Source organism: Macaca fascicularis, chromosome 8 (assembly GCF_037993035.2).
Source record: "Macaca fascicularis isolate 582-1 chromosome 8, T2T-MFA8v1.1".
NCBI classification, from domain to species: Eukaryota; Metazoa; Chordata; class Mammalia; order Primates; family Cercopithecidae; genus Macaca; species Macaca fascicularis.
In genome coordinates, this window is record NC_088382.1 from 9,146,477 (window position 1) to 9,168,370 (window position 21,894).

The window sequence follows — 21,894 nt, forward strand, 5'->3', positions numbered from 1 at the left end:
CCCTCTTTCTATATCTGGCCTTTTCTGGAGAATAATGTCCCCACCCCTCCCAGGACGCCCCTGCTATAGATCAGGCTCACCACAATGGTAGCTTCTGGAACCCCTAGCTTCCCTTTCTGTAGACTGGCTGAACTGGGAGGGAAGCCATAGCCATAATTCTCACCTCACCTGGTGGAATGAATGCCTGGTGCCTAAAGGGGTTCTTCTGAGGCCAAGGGGCTATGCAATTGGAAATCAGATGATGATTATTGTTCATTGAGCACATACTATGTGCAAAACACTGTTGTGAGCGCTTTGCATATATTGCTTCATTATTAGTTTTGGGGATACAAGCAAGTTACAGTATCTCTGACTTTATTCATTAAATGGGATATCTATTAAATGGTGTTATAGAAATATTACAAAGCCACACTTCTCAAACTTCAATGTGCCTATGAATCCCCGGGGAACCTTGTTTAAATGCAGATTCTAAAGTCTATACCAGGCCCAAGATGTTGCCTTTCCAGCAAGCTGCTGGGTAATGCTGATGCTGTTGATCTAGGGGCCACATTTTTTTTTTTTTTTTCTGTGACGGAGTTTCACTTTTGTTGCCCAGGCTGGAGTGCAATGGTGCGATCCCATCTCACTGCAACCTCTGCCTCCTGGGTTCAAGGGATTTTCCTGCCTCAGCCTCCCAGGTAGCTAGGATTACAGGTGCGTACAAGCATGCCCAGCTAATTTTTGTATTTTTAGTAGAGACGGGGTTTCTCCAGGTTGGCCAGGCTGGTCTCGAACTCCTGACCTCAGGTGATCCTCCCACCTTGGCCTCCCAAAGTGTTGGGATTACAGGCTTGAGCCGCGGCGCCCGGCCCTAGGGGCTACATTTTGACAAGCAGCAAGAATTTAGAGCACAGCGATTGGTAGACACTCAACAAATTGAGTGAATGATTCAATTCATCCATGTTGAGTGAATGATTAAATGAGATATTAGCTAGGAAACACACACAAACTGTAAGTACATGCAAGTGCTGTGCAAGCATATGCAATCATCATTATAAGGCAAAAAGGCTGAATAATCTGCCTGGAAAAGGCCAGCCTGGAAGAGTGACTCCACAGAGGAGTGGCTAGAAACCTGCTCCCATACCAGGCTGCCTGGGTCCACAACCCACCACTCAGCTGGGAGAGCCTGGGCAAGCAACTCACCCTTTCTGTATCTCAGTTTCTTCATCTGCAAATAATGACTTCACTGATTTATTATTTATTTATTTATTTATTGAGGCAGAGTCTCGGTCTGTTGCCCAGGCCGGAGTATAGTGGTGCGATCTCGGCTCACTGCAACCTCCGTCTCCCAGGTTCAAGTGATTCTCCTGCCTCTGCCTCCCAAGTAGCAGGGACTACAGGCACCTGCCACCACATGCTGCTAAGTTTTGTATTTTTAGTAGAGATGGGGTTTCATCATGTTGGCCAGACTGGTCTCGAACTCCTGATCTCAGGTGATATGCCCCCTCCTCAGGCACCCAAAGTGCTGGGATTACAGGCCTGAGCCACCACACCTGGCCCCTGTGGGATTTCTTGAAATGATTCACCTCCATCACTGCACTGGGTCTGGTCACTGCACTGGGTCTCCAGCACTGGATCTGGTGTATAGCAATCACTAAATGTTTTAGTAATTATTCTTTGTATTAGTAGTAGTAGTAGTAGTAGTAGTATTTGTCTGCCTCCTGGAGTGGGGCAACCTCCAAGCCCACTGAAGTGCGCCTCAGCTCCGAAAGGATCGGCGCCCAGCTTTCTAAGAGGCGTGGAACCCATTGCTCCCCCTGCCTTTGTGTCCTTGTTTTTTTCCAACAGAGCTAGAGTTGTAATGCACATGAAAATAGATTAAAATACAGGCGCCCCAAAGAATGCAAGGAAGGGAGTGAAAGAGAAAAAACACTAGGATCCTGTAAGGGACTGAACTGCTGCTGAGAGTTTGGGGATTCTGAAGCACACCGGGAGGGTCCATATGGCTCTAGGAGTCATGGGAGCAGGGGCTGAGCGAGATTCTGGAGGTTCTTCCAGTTGCCCCTCTTTTGGGGTATGTGGCCGTGGACAGTAAGCCCTATTCCCCGATGTCTCTAGGTCTTTCTTTCATTACGTGTAAGTTGGGAGAATTTGGAACCAAGGATTCTCCTCAACTTCTAGAAAGACACTGAAGGACTTCCTCTTGGACTGCCTTCTAATCCCAGACTGGGCAGGGCTTCCCGGCTTGTAGATTTCCACTGTTTAGGAGACGCAAGAGTGGGGTATAAAAGCCCGGATTCCGGAGTGAAATAGATGTTGTTTGAACCCTGATTAGCACGTACTAGCTCTGTGACCTTCAACAAGCGACTTAAAATCCGTGGGCCATATCTTTTTTGTGTGCAAAACGTGAGTGGGGGGATATGGAAGTGTTTCCTGCGGCTGTCGAAAGCTGCTAGCAGCGTTTGACATGCAGTCGTGTTCAATAAGCAGCAGGTGATTTTTGCTGGCAGCATTTCGGGGCTGCTTACGGATTGACGGCTGGAAAACTCAGGCTGCAGTGGAAGCTGAAAGGGAGAACACGTGCGCCCCCACATGGTAGGCGCATTAACTGCAAGGGCGTACCCTAGGTCGGTCCCATGGCCTTCCATTGCGGGTGCGTGGTCAATGAATACACCAGCTCTGTGGATTGGGGCAAGTTCCCTTGACTGAGAGACAAAAGGGTTTGAACCAGATGGTCTCGAGACTCGACGTGATTTGTAAATGAGTCAGGCACGGTATCTCAATCTGGGCTTCCTTTCCTTAGCAGAGTTCAGTTTTCTTTGTTCCATTCAGTCTCTCAGGCCAGCTGTTGGAAACTTAGGGGTGCTAACTGCCCAATCACTAGCAGTTTGTCTTCTGGAAGAAGTTTAGTTTCCAAGGCTACTTTGAGGAACAATGCTCTTTGGATGTATAATTCTGGAACCTTTTTTTTTGAGACAGAGTCTCACTCTGTTGCCAGGCTGGAGTGCAGTGGTGCAGCCTCTGCTCACTGCAACCTCTGCCTCCTGGGTTCAAGCAATTCTCCTGCCTCAGCCTCCCAAGTAGCTGGGATTACAGGCACGCGCCACCAGACCCAACCTGATTTTTGTATTTTTAGTAAAGATGGGGTTTCACCATGTTAGCCAGGCTGGTGTTGAACTCCTGACCTCGTGATCTGCCTGCCTCGGCCTCCCAAAGTGCTAGGATTACAGGCATGAGCCACCGCACCCAGCCTCTTGGAACCATTTTTTTAAAAACCTTATTAATTGGGACACAATGACGACACTGCTTTCCATTTGAGACTCAAGACATCAATATTTGTTTATTTATTTATTTATTTATTTATTGTTTTTGAGACAGAGTCTCGCACTATTGCCCAGGTTGGAGTGCAATGGTGTGATCTTGGCTCACTGCAACCTCTGCCTCCTGGGTTCAAACAATTCCCCTGCCTCGGCCTCCCAAGGAGCTGGGATTACAGGCGCCGGCCACCACGCCCAGCTAATTTTTTATATTTTTAGTAGAGATGGGGTTCCACCATGTTGGCCATGACTGGTCTCAAACTCCTGACCTCAGGTGATCCACCCGCCTCAGCCTCCCAAAGTGCTGGGATTACAGGTGTGAGCCACCGCACTCGGCCAAGACATCAATCTTGAGTCTCCAGAAAGAGCAGTTTCAAATCTTGGGGCCCTGAGCTGTCATCTGTACCAATGAGAGTGTGTGGGGCCCAGAGAGAGAGGTGAGTCATTTTCCTACAATTTGTGATTCCATAGCTGCTGGTCCAGTCTTGGACACCTGAAGCTGCCCAGGCCAAACCATTTTGCAGATGAGGATGCTGAGGTCAGAGCAGTCGGGTGAATGGCCCAACAGCACGCAGCCAGCCCATGACCAAACTTGAGCCGGAAGGCAGGTCTCAGAATTCTCCGTTGTGGGCACTTCCAGTCCCCTCCTTTTTTTTGAGGAGGCAGAAGCGCAGGTGTCTATTGATACAGGGTCCTTCCAGGTGTGTGTGTGTGGCAGTGGCCCCTTCTGGAGGCCCCAGGACCCAGAGGAACCCACAAGCCATTGAAAACCATCAGAAAGCATCTAAGTAACCACCCATTTATTATCTGTCACAAGGCCACAAAGGAAACTAAATGGAATGTCTTTGCCTTCGGCGGGAACACAGCTTGGTGTACTGACTCTCTGGTACTTGTTAGCAGAGATGAACAGTTAGGGTTTTTGTTTGTTTGTTTGTTTGTTTGTTTATTTTGAGATGGAGTTTCTTTCTGTCAGCCAGGCTGGAATGCAGTGGTGGGATCTCGGCTCACTGCAACCTCCATCTCACAAGTTCAAAGGATTCTCCTGCCTCAGCCTCCCAAGTAGCTGGGATTACAGGCGCCTGCCACCATCCCCAGCTAATTTTTGTATTTTTGGTAGAGATGAGGTCTCATCACACTGGCCAGGCTGGTCTCAAACTCCTGATCTCAAATGATCCCCCTGCCTCGGCCTCCTAAAGTGCTGGGATTACAGGCGTGAGCCACTGCGCCTGGCTTGTTCATTTTTAAATTGAGGTATAATTTTCATGCAGTTGTTTTTGATCTATGAAAAATGAGGAAAACCCCAAATGATTAGTTAAAACTACTTCAAAACATGAGACCTGTGCAGGGTGTGGTGGCTCACACCTCTAATCCCAGCACTTTGGGAGGCCGAGGTGGGCAGACCACTTAAGGCCAGGAATTTGAGGCCAGCCTGGGCAACATAGTGAAACCCTGTCTCTACTAAAAATACAAAAACATTAGCCAAATGTGGTGGTGGCACACATCTGTAGTCCCAGCTGCTCAGGAGGCTGAGGTGGGAGGATCACTTGAGCCTGGGAGGTGGAGGCTGCACTGAGCTGTGATTGCACCACTGCACTCCAGCCTGGAGGACAGAGCAAGACTCTCAAAAATAAAAACAAAACCAAAAATGGGGCCCATGGCAGGGGTGAGAGTGGGTAAAGGGGACTCTGCTGGTGGGAAGATTGGAAGCCACTCTGAGGAACCCCAAGGAAAGGTATACAATGGATGACTGTGGAGGATATCCCAGAGGATTCCAGCCCAGAGTCTTCAGCAGGGCCCGGGCCCCTCAGAGGCTATAGTGGAAAAGCATGTTAGGGGCACTCTGGACCCATTGATTTGCTCAGCAGAGCCCTGGCCTCGTTAGGGTTCCGTGGTTTCAGTGTTTACTGACCACATCTATCCTCCATCCCGGCTTAACCATTTTAGATCATCAAGAACCCTAGAAGTAATGGATATTTTCCATTTTTATTAAGTTCTCAAGGAAAAGGACAGAGGAGGAACAATAAATCTCAGTTTTTATTATTATTATTATTTATTTTTTGAGATGGAGTTTCAGTCTTATTGCCCAGGCTGGAGTGCAATGGCGCAATCTCGGGTCACTGCAACCTCCGCCTCCTGGGTTCAGGAAATTCTTTGGCCTCAGCCCTCCAAGTAGCTGGGATTACAGGTGCCCACCACTGCACCCGGCTAATTTTTTGTTTTCTTAGTAGAGATGGGCTTTCGCCATGTTAGCCAGGCAGGTACCAAACTCCTGACCTCAGGTGATCCACCCGCCTCCGCCTCCAAAAGTGCTGGGATTACAGGAGTGAGCCACCACGCCCAGCCATTGTTTTTTTTTTTTTTTTTTTAAACATCTCTAATTACGACTCACTTTCAGCAAATTCATCTTGAAGAGGGAGCACAAGAGACTATGGTATCTTTCTTGTACAAACATTATGCTAATATTGTTCACTAGTATTGTCCATAGTATTGAGCTGCTTCTGAATTAACTCCATATGTCAGTCATTCACTGATTAGGAAGCTGTGACTGGTTCAGTTGACTTGAAAAGTGATTAGAACTGGTGCATCCTGTTGCAAACTGCTTATAGATCCAGTGGGGTGTGTGTGTGTGTGTGTATGTGTGTCTGTGTGTGTTTCTGTGTCAGAGGGAGGGAGAGGGAAAGAAGTTTATCAGGCAGAGAACAGCAGCCACAGCTATAGGATGGAAGACAGTCATCCCAGAGGGAATGGAGTGAGTGTGAGTGTATGAGAAGTGCCTCATTTATCACTCATCTTGGGACGGGAGAAGCCCCCTTTTTGTGTTCATGTGAAAACCCCCGAGCTGGAGCTTGCGGTCATGAGCACCAGTGTCTCACAGGCTTTTTTGGTTCTTGTATTCTGGTTAACTTGGAGCACATCTGTGCCATCAGTGCTTTCTGCAAAACTAACCCCCGCCACCCCCGGGTTTTAGCCAGAGGAGTGAGCTGGCAGTGCATAGACCAGAAAAAAGAATGGACTTTGAAAAATGAGGTCTGTTTTACTATCATCTTCACTTTGATGATTTTATTCTTGTTCTCAGCCTTTTTGCAAATGCCACTGCCACTGCTATCTGGAGGAGCAATATGAAAGTCACACTGGAGTCAGAGCTTATAGAGCAGCACCATGTCCCTGGAGGATAAGGGAAAGGGCCTCAGTGACTGAAATGAGAGCAACAGTGTAAAGTGGCAGACGGACCACAGAAGGAGGTTCCTGGAGATGCCGCTTCTCAAGCTAAGCCTCGCAGGGATGACGCATACTTGTGTTGTTACAGGGAGATGGAACATTTGTGCTCCAGCTTCAAGCAAGCAAGGCAAGGATGCAGTCTGAAGAATAGGTGCCAATGTCACAAAATGATAAAACAATTAAACCAAAACCAGAACACCCAGTCCCACTCCGAAAGAAAGAGCTTTCCGAATGGCTGTGTCCCATGCACTCAGTCCATGAGTGAGAGCTGGGGGCTCTGCAGTGGGTGGCTTGTCCTAATACTCCCCACCCCTGGCTCCATTTGGTACATATTCAGAGACTGTAAACTTATTATTTTGAGACGAAGTTTCGCTCTTGTTGCCCAGGCTGGAGTGCAATGGTGAGATCTCAGTTCACTGCACCCTCTGCCTCCTGGGTTCAAGCGATTCTCCTCCCTCAGCTTCCTGAGTAGCTGGATTACAGGCATGCACCACCATGCCTGGCTAATTTTGTATTTTTAGTAGAGACGGGGTTTCTCCATGTTGGTCAGGCTGGTCTCAAACCCCCAACCTCAGATGATCCACCCACCCCAGCCTCCTAAAGTGCTGGGATTACAGGCATGAGCCACTGCACCCGGCCTAAACTTATTTTCATTACTGTTAAGCCAAACACAATCACAGCATAATCACAGCTAAAATTAACTTTGTTACTGCTCACCTATCTTAGAGGCATTTAAAAGTCTAATTTTAAAGATAAATGCGCTCCTTAATTGTTAAAAGACTTGATGTGGGTTTCAAAAGGTTTTGTTTGTTGTTTGAGACAGAGTCTTGCTCTGTTACCCAAGCTTAAGTGTAAGTGGCATGAGCTCAGCTCACTGCAGTCTTGACCTCCTGGGCTCAAGTGATCCTCCCATAACCTTCTGCGTAGCTGGGATCACAGGGGCATGCCACCATACCTGGCTAATTTTCTAATTTTTTGTAGAGATGGGGTCCCCCTACATTGCCCAGGTTTGTCTCAACTTCTCAGGCTCAAGCAATCCTCCTGCCTTGGCCTCCCAAAATGCTGGGATTACAGGGGTGAGCCACCGCGCCCGGCCCCACTCCACATACTTTTAAGATGAAGTGGTTAAGCACCCCTGTGGCCTAAGGAGGTGAAGACAAATGGATAAAGGAGAGGAAGTGCCGCCTTCTCTCTCATTCTTGTGAGGCATCATTTGCCCCTTAGCCTGTTCGGATCAAACCATAAAATGGCAAGAGCTCCTTGTCCTAGAGGGACCCAGTTTTAAGTCGGAAGTGGCTAGAGAGAACATTTTCTTCCAGGTAGGCGGAGTCTCATGCTCCAGACCCTGTTGTCTGGAGGGCTCTAAAAATGCCCTCAGATGGTTGGGAGTGGTGACTCATGCCTCTAATCCCAGGATTTTGGGAGGCCGAGGCGGGAGAATTGCTTGAGCCCAGGAGTTTAAGACCAGCCTCGGCAACAAAGCAAGATCCCATCTCTACAAAATAAAAATTAGCTGGGCATGGTGGTGTGCATCTGTGGTCCCAGCTACTGAAGAGACAGGCAGGTGGATCGTTCGAGCCAAGTAGGTCCATGATGGCACACAGCACTCCAGCCTGAGCAACAGAGCAAGGCCCTGTCTCAATAAATCAATAAATACATTGAGCGACTTTTGTTGGACCACAAGGAACTTTGTTTATGGATAGGTACAACTGTCTCCTAGGAAATTAAAGCCCAGCGGTGACACCCATCTAATGTCTGACATTAGCAGGGCTGGGATGAGTGTTCTTTTCAGGATCCACTGCTACCAAAAGAGGGAGCCTTAGCCAATGGCCAAAAAGAAAGGAAGCAGCCGTGAGTGGGTCAGTGGATCCATGGCCTCAAGATTCCCTGGAGAGAACAGCAGTGCTGAACCTCCCAGTGAAGACCACTGAGGGAAGAGGAGGGAAAGAGGAATACAGATAAATTTATTAGTTAAATACTGATTTTACAGCCATTTCACCTTAAGACAATGTTAACAGGTTTGTGGGTTAGGGAGGGTATACGAGGGGGCCTTTGGAAGAAAACAATGTAAATGATGATTAAAACAGAATCTTGGTTCAAAGGTATTCTCTGCTATAGCCAGTAGGATTTTGGAGTGAGGGGGCTGGGCGTGTGGGGAGGCGTAGTAATGCCACAGTCAGCTACAGCTCTGCTGAGAAAGAGGAAGGAGTCTCCATGAGCTCCAGCGTCAGGGGCGGAAACTGAGCAATGTGCAGAGGAGAAGGCAGCGGATCCTGGAGCAGCTCAGAGTCGGAGGCTCCCTCCAGGCCCCCTGCCATGTTTTAGCAGTCATTTTCTTTCCGTGACTTGTGACGTGTTGTGTTTGTTTGCTTTGAATTCGCGTTGCAGAATCTCTGGCTTTTCGCCTCCTGGACAAAAGACTTCTGCCGAGGCGAGGCTGCAGGTCCGGAGGGACTCCAGCTGCCATCGGACCAAGGGCCAGGAGGAGCAGACAGCAGGTGGGTCAGCCTTTGGGACACTCCTGCCCCCCCAAGCAGGACTCTGTCCACTTACACTCTCCCCGGAAGGATCTCGAGGCCTGGCTGAGTGTTTGCCAGACCGGCTTGAGCAGCAGAACGTTTTGTTCTTACTCAGAACCCCTCTGTGTGTGACAGGGTGAATGAAGGGCCTGCAGGGAACTCGAGGGGGGCCGTTTGGCTAAGCTCCCCAGCTCTGGTTTTGCCAGGGGAGGGACATGTACAAGCTGCAGGCAGAGCTGAATCACTCAGAGCAGGAAGAGGGACTTTTATTTTGAGAGACGTTGGAAGTGAAGGAGCAAAGGCCCGCAGCAGGGGAAGGTGCCTGGGGGAGAAGTTGCCAGCTGCAGTGGATGAGGCTGCGCTCTGTGGCGGGTGCAGTGCTCCTCTAGCTCCCCAGGGAAGTGTTCGGTCACTTCTGTCACATCCCACAGTTGTGGAGTCAGATTTGGTATTGGGGATGCAGGGCGGTGCCGTTTCTCAAGCGGATGGATGGGGCAGGGGCCTCTCCCCAGGGGACCGTCCATCCAGGAACATGGCAAACAGATGCCGTCATTCGGGCTGGAGCAGGGGTCCCAGGGCCCAGCCCTCCGCTTGTTCTCAGATCCCCGGTGCTGGAAACACAATGCGAAACCCACCGTCTAGGCCACAGCGGTGAACACAGGGGACAAGGACATCTTGGGAAAGAACTCTCCAACTCACAGGGAGAGGCAGTGTGCTCGTGCTGCAGGCTGGGCTCCCTCCAGTCCCACCACCGTATACAGGCATCTGAGAAAATCCAACACCCGCTTCCCCTGACCAGATCGTCAACTTCAAGTTTCTTCCCAGTTGTTGTTCTGGAGTCATTCCCAGGCAGAGGAGGCCGGCCCCTGGGAGCCCAGGGCCTCCTTCTTCCCAGTCCTCCACGTCCCAGGTCTGTGCAGGAATTTGAGGAGGGAAGAGGGAAGATTACGCAGTGATTATGTCCCCGTGACTGTCAGCCAAGACCAGGCTGTTCCAAGAGTCCTGCTTGGAGCTGGTCTGTGGAGACTGGCTGACGGGAGACACATAGCCTTGTGGGGAGAGCTTCAGGGCCGAGAGGACCGGGTGGAGGGAGGGCCCGTGGCCAGACATCGCGCTGACCGAGAACGTCTGAAAAGCAGAAAGCACACGATGAGGCCCATGGAGACACTCCTGAGGTAGGGGAGGGTGCCCTACTATGCAGATGTCGCCAGGATGGCTCCCGCCCTCAGGAAGGGACCAAGGAGCACGTCTCTCTGTTTCTCCTGATCCCGGTGATCTGGGCACAAAGGGTCTGGGTGATGCATCAGCTGCTTCTGAGCACAGTATACAACCAGGGCGAGAACCCGGTGGGCCTGTGGATACTGTGGTTGCCCAGAAGGCTCTGATGGTTACAGGAGACACTTTCTATCATCCTATCACTACCACATCCACTTTCCAACAGAGAAGCCGTCCACCCGGCCCAGAAGGGGCTCCTGCTGCCCCTGGTTCTGTGGGATCAGGTTCTCCCAGGCAATAAGAAGCTCATTAAGACACAGCCTCTCTCAGTTAAGAGCAGAGGCAAGATTAACAGCAGGGGCTGGTCAGAGGAGACTGTGGTCAAGCTTGGTGCGTCCTGGTCCCAAGAGAGGGAACTGCAGAGGGGACGAGGCAGGGAAGCTGAGATGCCATCATCCTCCACAAGAGGGAACTTGGGTTGCCCCGGGTGTCCCCTGACACACGTGCAGAGCTGGGCCTCATGAAAGTGGCATCCTGCCTGTGACCTCCCACCAGCCTGCCCCCCCTGCCCTCTGCAGGATGCAGGCCTTTCCCCATGCCAGCTTCCTCCTCCTTCCCCACCCTCTCCTGTTGAAGTCTCACCTCCCTGCACATAGGAGACATTGCCTAGAGAAGCCCTGCTCTGCCTCCCACAGCGGGAGCACGCCTCCCCTCGCCCCAGCAGGCAGTCTCATTCAGGCTGTCCTTGTGTGTTGTTTTCCTCCCCTGCCACCCATGCTGTATGCCAGCCCCGGACTCCCCTCTCTTTGTTTCCAAAGATAGTGGCATAGAGGAGCTGTTAAAAAATTGTGAGTCATAATCGTGTCCACACCACCATAGCTTGACAACATGTCCTGAAATACAGCCGGATGCAGATGCCCCTAGCCTCGAGGGGCCCTGAGGGCACCACGCAGCTCAAAGGCTGGAGCTTCCTAGCCCACAGGGTAGCTCACTGCTTGCACCTGTGAGGCCTGGCTGCAAGTCCCACCCAAGACTAGGCTGGCCCCTGGGACTCTGCAATCGGCCTCCCCACAAACAGCCCTGGCGCCCCACCCGTGACGTGTACCTGGGACACGGAGCTGCTGTGCCCGTAGTGAGATGACAGGCCGGGCTCTGTCTTGATGGGGCGCATCTCCTCGCTGCTGCTGGTGGTTGTGCTGCTGGAGTTGCTGGAAGCACCGCTGGCGGGAGGAAGGCTCTCACTGCCTGCAGGACCTGGAATGAAGCAGAGTCGGCACACCCAAATCAGCGGCAGGGACCAATGAACAGCCGGCAGCCTGTGAGACAGCGGGGATGGGTCTGAGCTAATGGCTTTCTCTACATTTGTCAGGGAGAGCAGCAGGGGTCCTTACAGTGGACAGTTACAGTTCTCACAGGGATGGCTTCTTCCCCCTAGCTCATCGCAAACCCTTGAGGCCACATGGGTTTCAGGATTCAAAACTTTTAAAAACAATTCTTCCTCATTCAACTTGAAGATTCAAATTTTTAAAAGTCCAAATACTGTGTATTATAGAATACCTCCCACAGGGCCTGAGATAATACCCTATAATTAAATACATTAATATCCCCACAGCAAAACATGTGAATATCATACTGAATGGGGTAAACAGAGACCATCAACAGCCTTGTGTCTGTTCAAAATAGGTTTTGCTGCCAAATCTAGCTTCCCGGATTTGGAATTTTGGACTGGGGATGGTGCACTGGAGCCGAATGTCTTCTCTACCTGTGATTGCTACGTGAGAGGAAATAAGGTTACCCAGGGCACGTAGGGTACTTGGCAGCAGTAGGGAAGCAGGAGGAGAGGTGGAAGACCACAGGTGTGAGACACTGAAAATTCCGGTAGGAAATATGCCTGCCAGAAGGGGCAAGCCGTGGTTGAATCTAGAAAAGTAGAACTTTGATCATGCCCTTGGTAGTGGAAAGGGCCAATTTATCTGACTCTGTCATGCCTTAGGTTAGAAGATACATTTTCCATCAGATCAGCCAATTGATTTTCTCTGTGACTGCAGCACTGACCAGTCCAATCTTTAACTGGGTAGCCGTACTGAGTGGGGAATGTTTTGGTAGGGAACATAAATGTATTAAAGAACAGCCCTTGTTCTTTCATAAATTTATATATAATTTAATAAATACAAATAAATATAATTTAAATTTAATAAATATTTGATAAATTTATTTACTAAAAATAAATTTAAAAAGAACAGCCTCTGTTCTTTTTTTTTTTTTAGAGATGGGGTCTTGCTCTGCTCTCCAGGTTGGAGTACAGTGGCACAATCACAGGTCACTGCAGCCTCCAACTTTTGAGCAGCCCTTATTCTTAATCCAGAAATTAAGAAGGCAGAGTGGTATATTGAAGAGAACATTGACCCGGAAGCATAAAAGCTTGGGTTTTAATTCTCTACCCATTAACAGCTGTATGACCCTCGTTAAATCATCGTCCTCTATGAGCCTCAGTTTGCTTGTTACTCAAATGGCGTCATAAACTGGTTCTCATGGAGTCTTACTTTCATGGAGATAATGTTTCTGAAGGGGCTTTCTAAAGCACAAAGCACTGCATGATGTTAATTATCCACTGGCTTAGAGATCAATCTGTTAGGAACATGATTAATTGGACCCTGTCCTCCTGGATCCCCGTTAGCCCAAAGAAAATTGAAAGGAACTGAGCTTTTGGGTGGCTGCAGCGCCGAAGACGAAGGGACCGAGTAAAGTTCCTCTTTCCTGCAGGCCCTCGACTGGTCCAGCCTGCCCACTGGGATCTTGGCAGTTGGCAATGATCAGACCCCAGCCTGAGTTGAGCCTGCTTCAAAAGCTCCCAATACGTTCCATGGCAATTGTTACTTTTTTGTTGGGCTCTTCATCCTGTCCTGAAAGGCCAGGGATGTACAATGCTGTCACCACACCCTGGCAGCCTGGGCTGGCCTGCCTAACCCAGAAGATATGATTCTTGTGCACTCTGAGGGCTTCTGACGTATTCACATAATCACTCACAGATCTTTTCCTCACCTGCTGGTGTCTTAGATTTATTCAGGTTCTTGGGCTTCCGTTTTCTGGTTTGAATCCCCTCTTTCCGCATTGCAAGAGGCCTGGGGACCTGGAGGGTCACAAGTCAATATATATGGTTTTCCATTTCTACATAATCTGCTACAGCACTGAAAGACACACAGCTGCTGCGAGAAGGCAACACCTAAGCAATCTCTCCACAAAGGCTGGGGCTCAGACGGTGTGCACAGGCCCCTGGAATTCAGCAAGAAAGAAATCAATTCTGTTTTTAAAAAACGTATCAGGCCGGGCGCGGTGGCTCAAGCCTGTAATCCCAGCACTTTGGGAGGCCGAGACGGGCGGATCACGAGGTCAGGAGATCGAGACCATCCTGGCTAACCCGGTGAAACCTCGTCTCTACTAAAAAAATACAAAAAACTAGCCGGGCGAGTTGGCGGGCGCCTGTAGTCCCAGCTACTCAGGAGGCTGAGGCAGGAGAATGGCGTAAACCCGGGAGGCGGAGCTTGCAGTGAGCTGAGATCCGGCCACTGCACTCCAGCCTGGGCCACAGAGCGAGACTCCGTCTCAAAAAAAAACAAAAACAAAAACAAAAAAAAAACTTATCGAGCACCTATGTGATGTGATGGGGACTTTACTAGAGCCTGGAGAATAGGGAACTAAAGACACACAGTTCCTACCCTCAGAAATTCATAGACAAGCAGAAATAACCAGACTCTGGTAGGTGATATAAAAAGACAGAGAAACACAAAACTGTCCTGGGGTGAGGAGTGGGAAGGAGGGGCACATGAGGATATCAAGGAAGGCTTCAGGGTGGAGGTGACACCTGAGTTTGTAAAAGGTTTTGAGTAGACAGAGGCAGGCGTTTCAGGCAGCAGAGAGAATGTTCAAAAGCCTTTATCATCCACACAAGGACCCTGAAAACAAAAAGTGGGTGCTAGGCCAGGCGCAGTGGCTCATGCCTGTAATCCCAGCACTTTGGGTGGCTGAAGTGGGAGAATTACTTGAGTCCAGGAGTTCAAGACCATCCTTGGCAACATAGTGAGACCCTATCTCTATAAAAAAGTTTTAAAATTAGCTGGGCATGGTGGTACATGCCTGTAGTTGCAGCTACTTAGAAGGTTGAGATGGGAGGATCACTTGAACCCAGGAAGTTGAGGCTGCAGCAAGCCGGGATTGTGCCACTGCACTCCAGCCTGGGCAGAGCAAGGCTCTGTCTCAAAAAGGGGCGAGAGTGCGGGGGTGCTATCAATAATTGTGCTGGGAAAATTGGCCTCAACAGTAACAGCCCCAGCGAGCTGAGATGTAACATTACTCTACTTATAGCAGCTCTGTACTGCATTGGGTCTGGCTGGAGCCACTGGTGTGTCTATGAACGGTGGGGAGCAGTAAGAGACTATTCTAGAGACTGCCCTGTGACCAGCTTCTGAGATAAAATGTCCCTGGACAATACTTTCACCACAGTTCTGTTGGGAGGCAGGCCCCAGAGCCATTCACAGATGCCTAAGCCAGTCCTGGGGAGCAGGACCGCAGGGTGCCTTCCCCACATCTAGTTTCTCTTAGGCTGAGCCGAGTCTTTTAGCCCCTGTTCTATGCTATGCTTGTCTACCATGTGGGATCGCTAAAGGCCACACCTGCAAATACAGACAGAAAAGCAATTACTGCTTCAGAGACATGAACATGGAATGGTTAAGCGAGAAATGCACCAGCATATGTGAACTTGAATTGCCTCCTATTTAACTGTGGGTAGATGGGGCAGCATTTGCACACCCCTACCCCACCATCTGCCTATCTGTCTGTGACTCTATACCCAGACCCTTATTTTCCATCTTGTGGGAGGGTGTCCTCCCCGACCCCATCCCCCTAGCTATGCCTCAAATGTTCAAGCCCATTCTAGCCTCAGAAGAATCTTCCCCTCATGTTAATCTCCATTCACTTAGGTATGCTTTTTTTTTTCAGTTGCAGTAAAATAAAATACATGTAACTTAAGATTTACCATCTTAACCATTTTTAAGTATATCGTTCTGTAGTGTTAAGCTCATTCACACTGTTCTGCAGCCCTCACCACCATCCCCAGAACTCTTCTCATCTTGCAAAACTCAAACTCCATACCCATTAAACATCACTCCTCATTCCCCCTTTCCTCAGCCCCTGACAGTCTCCATTCTACTTGACACATGGTGTCAGGGGCAAGAATTCCCTTCCTTTTTAAGGCTGAATAATATCCTACGTGTATATATATCACACTTTGTTTATCTGTTCATTTCCCCATGGACACTCGGGTTGTTTCCATCTTTCTGCATTTGTGAATCATGCTGCTGTAAACGGGAGTGTACAAATAGCTCTGAGACCCTGCCTTTAATTCTTTTGGGTATATATCCAGAAATAGTATGCTGGATCATGTGGTAATTTTATTTTTTTTATTTTCTGAGAATATAATCTTTTGAATACCTACATAATATTTCCCAATAAGTTTCTTGTACCATTCCCATATTGAAGAATAATAGTTTAACCATTTTCCTTCCAAAGGTTTTTTCCCCTCCATTTTTGCTATTACAGTGATTAACACCCTTATATATATTCTTTGCAGAAAGAAATGTTTTCTTATGAATTTTCATAACTTTAGCTATTTGTTTGTTCATTATAACAAGAAATCATGAAAAGATACACAAGATTAAGTTAATAACAGCCCTCTCACTCCACTACCATAAATCCTATCCCAATGAGGCCACTGGATTTAACAGCCTGTTATATATTCTTACATTTAAAAAAAATTCTCAAACACATGTACACATATATATCTATTGACATGGTTTGGCTGTGTCCCCACCAAAATCTCATCTTGAATTGTAGCTCCCATAATTCCCACGTGTTGTGGGAGGGACCTGAGGGGAGATAATTGAGTCACAGGGTGGTTTCTCCCGTACTGTTCTAACTGTAGTGAGGAAGTCTCATGAGAGCTAATGGTTTTATAAGGGGAAACTCCTTTTGCTTGGCTCTCATTCTCTCTTGCCTGCTGCCATGTAACACGTGCCTTTCACCTTCCACCATGATTTTGAGGTCTCCCCAGCAATGTGGAACTGTGAGTCCACTAAACCACTTTTTTATTTTGAGTATGTCTTTATCAGCAGTGTGAAAACAGACTAATACACCTATACATGTATATTTGTGTGTATGTATTCACCCATCCACTGGTCCGTCCACTCATCCCATATGTATGTGTGTTTACTGCACCTTCAACACTCGTAGTATGCGGTCATGCTACATATATTTCTTTGCAATGTACTTTTTCATTTTCTAGATCAAGATACATGGCTCTAGATTATTATTTTTAAATTTCTCCTCAATATTCCACATTTTGGGATATACCAGAATTTTTTCAACCATTCCTTTATGGGATTTTAAGGTGGTTTCTAGTTTTTGCCACCACAAACAATGCAGCAATAAATAGTTCAAAGGTAATCATGTACTGGTTATTTTTTATAGGCGAGTTTTCCAACAGTAGACCTGCCAGATATAAAGGTGTTTATGGTTTTAACCCTTAAAAATACCACTAAGTTAATAGATGCAGTTATCAAATACAAATCAATAATACATGAGAGTATCTAATTCCCCAAATCCACAGCAGCACACATTTTAATTTTTGCCAAATATGTGGGCAAAATAGGGACTTTCGTGGTCATTTTCGGGTACATTTCCCTGATTTTCAGTGAGATTCAGCATGTCTGCACATGTTTCATGGCTATCTGGACAGCTTCTGTGAGATGTCAGTTCGTATCTTTTGCCCATTTGGGGGAAGTGGGGGAAAAATCAATTGTTCTTTTCTTATTAGGCTATAAGGTCTATCTGTTTCTGGTTTGGTTTTAATTTAACTTGTATTTGAACAATTAAGACTTGCAAATGTACCGTCTAAGGTACCAAGGGGGTACACAGCAAAAAGAGTGTCCTTCCAATCCCTTCTCCCCAGGACCCCAGTTTTTCTCCTGGAGGCACCTCATGTACATATATATGCATACATGTGACCATGTGACCAACCTCTACATATCCTACCAGAGGTGTTCTGTGTACATGGAAGCAACCATGTATAAATTATGTTCTTCCTCACATTTATAAAAATAGTGCCGTAGTAAGTAGTGTTCTGCACCTTGCCTTTTTGTTAACACTGTATAATGGAGAATGTTCCAATAAAAATGTAAAGAGCTTTGTAGAAGCTCCTTGTAATTCTGGAAATACTAACCCTTTTTCTGGTACTGTGTGTATTGGTCTTTACTTTCCCTAGGTATCATTTCCAGGCACTAATAGTAAATATTTACAAAATCAAATCTATCTAACTATTTTTATATGGCTAAAAAGTTTTAAAATCTTGTTTAAGAAGTTCTCCCATCCTCAAAGTTATATAAATACTTCCCCTTATATTTTCTTCCAGTGTTTTTATCGTCTGATTTTTTTTTTGTAGTATTTTATTGTCTAATATTTTTATTTTTTGGAGACAGGGTCTCACTTTGTAACTCAGGCTGGAGTGCAGTGGCACAATCAGAGCTCACTGCAGCCTCAAACTCCTAAGCTCAAGCCATCCTCCTACCTCAGCCTCCTAAGTAGCTGGGACTAGAGGCATGCACCACCATGCCCAGCTAGTTTTTTTTTTTTCTTTTTTTTTTCAGTAGAGACAAAGTTTCCAGGTTGGTCTTGAACTCCTGAGCTCATGCAATCCTCCTGCCTCGGCCTCCCAAAGTGCTGGGATTACAAGCATGGGTCATGATGCCTGGCCTTACTTTTAGTTTATTTCAAAGATATTTTACATCTAATATCTTTAATTCACCTAAGTTTATTTTTGTTTAAGTAGGAGGTGGAGGTCATGCTTTCCTTTTGTTTTCCAAATGAACAGCCAATTTTGTCAATGCAACTATCCTTAAGCTTCTTATCCACTGAATCGAAATGTCACCTTTGTTGCATATCAAGCTGCTATACATAAATATGGCCTGCTCATCTATAAAATGGAAAATTCACTTATGCAATGTAAAGGACGGAAGAGGCCAGCAAAGTTGTTGAAAGTCCCTTCCAAATCTAAGTATCTTTGTTAAGAAGGGAAAATGAATGCTAGTCCAAAGGAAGAACACAAGGGAGGACTGAGAGATGGGCATCAGAAGGCAAGGATGCCGCGTGGGCGTGGGACCCACGTACCCCATGGAGCTTCATGTAGAGGCCACAGGCATTGCACACGGGCTCGCCCTCCGCATTGCGGCGCCACAGCGTGGTGGTGGTGGTCTGGCAGTTGGCACAGGAGAGGCCCACTCGGCGGGAGGCAGACTGCAAGACAGGAAACAGACCCTTCATGTCCAAGTAAAAGGGGGGCACTGCCTTCCACCTCGCGCGCGGCTGCGGATTGGGCCTCCCTGATGGGAGGCAGGGCTGGGCCCTAATGACCCTGCATGAGATCTCTGACCTGTGACAGCACCTAACTCTCCTGTCACCTGAGCCACTGCGAGGACTAAATCAGAACAAGGTTTCTGCTGCACGAGGAGAGCGAACATGGGCACTGGAGACCTGGTTTCCAGTCCTAACCATCATTCACCATCAGGCAAATAACCAGCGAGCGCCGGACACTGCCGGAAGGAAAGCTTCTCCTGAAAGAAGCTGCAGGTGCCAGGCACAGACGGAGAGTGAGGAATCATGGTGTCCAAATAGTATCAAAGTCTGAATGGCCCTGAGACCTCAAGAAAGGGAGGCACCAGGGTTTATCCCCTCTGTTCTTCCCTCCTTAATATAGTGCAATCTGGTTGGTGTTGATCAGAATCAAATTATATTAAAAAGGAGCTTGAAGCCAGGAGTCAAGCCCCAGGCCCAAACTCTTCCTCAGCCATGGGGCCCAACACAAGCTGCTTGCACTTCTGGGCTTTGGGATTTATCAGCTGATCAACTGAGGTCAGGATAGAGACCAGCCTCTGAGGTGACCTTCCTTGCAGGGTTGGTGTGGATGGAGGAGACACTCCAGTCAACACCAGAGTGGGAACCAGGAAACCTGGATTCTGGTTCCAGAGTTCCAGATGGGAGACTCAGTACCTCAGTGACTGTGGGCAAGGCCACTAGCTTCTCTGAGCCTCACTTTCCGTTTCTGTGTGTTGAAGAGGTTGAACTGGACAGCCTGGATCATTCTGGTGGCTCCAGCTGACTCTCAAGTTGTGAGAATTATGGTGGAGCTCTCACCCATCTAATCCCCTGATCCACAGTCTCAAGTTCCAAAATTCAAAACCAGAGGATGTCCCACCAGGCGAGAGCCCTGCAGCCAGGTGCCGAGAGGAGGCCGCGAGGCAGGTGCTTACCAGCCGGCGCTGGGGCTTGATGAGCGGCCGGTTGATGCCGTTCATCTTGTGGTAGAGGCCGCAGGCGTTGCACAGATAGTGACCCGTCCCATCTCGCCTCCAGAGTGGGGTGGACATAGCCCCACAGTTGACACACTCTCTGCCTTCTGAGAAGTCGTCAAACATATCTACTGAGTTGGGGAGAACAGACAAGAAAAGACAGAGGATGAATTCTTTGTTTATGCCCATCTCTTACCTCTGAGAATCTAGAGCGCACAGAAACAATGCCCTTTCCTTGGAAGGAGAAGACCACCTTGGGCTGCTCTTGCTCTTCCTCACTCCGACTTCAGCCCCTGCCCCCTAATCCCAGACACTGCGAGCTCCCCTGAGCATGAGAAGAGGAAAGGTTGTAGTGATCACCCGCGTCCTGGGCTGGGAGGCGGGACACCTGGATTTCAGTCCAGATGTCACATTCAGAGCCTCCAGCCCTAGGCCTCTCACCTCCCACTGAGGTCCATGCAAACCTTCTTGTGCTCTCTTTTTCCTTTTCAAAGTTAGTAAGATTACTTTTCCCTCTGCATAAAGATATAAATATTTACCTTATGAAAATCAGTGCCAAAATATATAAGGAAAATTCAGATTGTCACTAATGTTTTCAGCATTTGGTTCTATTGTATCCTTTGTAAGACTATTTTTTTTTTTTTAATCAGAGACAGGGTCACTCTGTCACCCAGGCTGGAGTACAGTGGTGCAATCATAACTCAGTCCAGCCTTGACCCCTGGGCTCAAGTGATCCTCCAGCCTCAGCCTCCCAAAGTGCTGAGACTACCTGCCTGAGCCACTGTGCCCAGCCCTTTGTGAGACTTTTCTTTTTTTGAGATGGAGTTTCACTCTTGTTGTCCAGGCTGGAGTGCAATGGCGCAATCTCGGCTCACTGTAACCTCTGCCTCCCGGGTTCATGCGATTCTCCTGCCTCAGCCTCCCAAGTAGCTAGGATTACAGGCATGCACCACCACACACAGCTAATTTTGTGCTTTTAGTAGAGATGGGGTTTCACCATGTTGGTCAGGCTGGTCTCGAACTCCTGACCTCATGTGGTCCACACGCCTTGGTCTCCCAAAGTACTGAGTACACCACACCCAACCTTGTGAAACTTTCATATGTTGATATGTATTTTTGCCAAGCTATATAATTCTGAGTCTGTGTGGGTCTTTTGCTTAATATCAAAACATTTTCCCAATGAGAAATTCTTTATAAACTCATTTTATAAAATTCTTTTTAAACTCATATCATTATTCCATCATATAAATGTGCCATCATTTAACTAGTATCATTCAACTATTAATTTTCATCCAGTTTTGGATTCTTATTTCGTAAACACTGCTTGTTTTGTGCATGAATCTGTGCATTTCTAGTTATTCCTTAGGATACTCTCCGAGAAGTAAAATTTCTGAGTCAAAGGCACTAGATTTCTTTTAAGTTTTTGGAATTTTCTAACTGTCCAGCAAAAAAAATGCTTCATTCATTCATTTTTTCTGTTTTAATATACCTGTATGGGCTGCTGTATCATAGTTTGACATTTTTCTTGCTTATTGGTATATAAAATAAAGGTGCATATTATAAGCCATGGCACCTTAGAGCTGCTCACATGAGCGGAGCGTCTCCCCGACTACCACAAAGCTGTTGGGTCTGTCGCTCCCTTCACTCGCTCACTCCTCCCCGCCATCACCTTTATCGTCCATGTCTACAGAACATTAAACTGACAGGTTCCACTTGTGTCCATTCTCCTCATCCTGATGAGACAGGCTGGGCCAGTTTTCTTACTCCCTGTAGTCTATATAAAGCCTGGCTCACAATCTCCGGAAGTCTCTCTGACTTCATGTTATCTTAATTTGCTGTCCCTAAACACATCTACCTTGGTCTCCAGATTCTTCCTATGCCGCTGCCAGAGGCAAGGGCAGATTCTTCTCTAGTGAAGAGGGGAGCTTTTATTGAGTTGGGAGGACAGGCGGTGAAGAGCTCTCTTTCCAACAGGACCCAGCCCGGGAGGGGTCAAGGTTGTACATTTTGCTAGTTCTGTGGCCCAGCTACTTGCTCTAAGGGAATGTGAGCCAGAGAAAAGCATGGTGGGGGGCCCTTCCCCCAACTCTGGGTACACAAACAGTCATTTGCACCTGCAAACAGGTAGCTGTGTGTCCACACCAAGTAAACAGTGTGCAGGTGTGAGGGGCTATTTGCTCAGGCCAGGGAGCGGAGCACAGGCGTCACAGCAGAGGCTATTTTTACACCTGGGTCACACTGACAGCCTCT

At 47.9% G+C, this 21,894-nt stretch overlaps 1 protein-coding gene and 1 pseudogene across 8 annotated transcripts in view; both read right to left on the bottom strand.

Moving 5' to 3' along the window:
* Positions 1-6,016: 6,016 nt before the first annotated feature.
* On the bottom strand, positions 6,017-7,188 carry LOC141407552 (putative uncharacterized protein C8orf49; annotated as a pseudogene).
* Positions 7,189-8,458: 1,270 nt separating this feature from the next.
* Positions 8,459-21,894, bottom strand: part of GATA4 (GATA binding protein 4) — an 84,842-nt gene continuing 71,406 nt past the window's right edge. For 4 of the 8 annotated variants that reach the window (XM_074000227.1, XM_074000228.1, XM_015454443.3 and 1 more), the window contains exons 3-7: positions 19,606-19,772; positions 18,467-18,592; positions 13,292-13,379; positions 11,355-11,503; positions 8,459-10,162 (exon numbers count right to left, since the gene is read on the bottom strand). In XM_074000227.1, coding sequence (XP_073856328.1) covers positions 9,980-10,162; positions 11,355-11,503; positions 13,292-13,379; positions 18,467-18,592; positions 19,606-19,772 — 713 coding nt within the window. In that variant the 3' untranslated portion in view covers positions 8,459-9,979. Of the gene's footprint in view, positions 10,163-11,354; positions 11,504-13,291; positions 13,380-18,466; positions 18,593-19,605; positions 19,776-21,894 lie in introns of all 8 variants that reach the window. The other 4 variants (XM_045397849.2, XM_065518771.1, XM_015454442.3 and 1 more) reach the window with 1 other exon arrangement.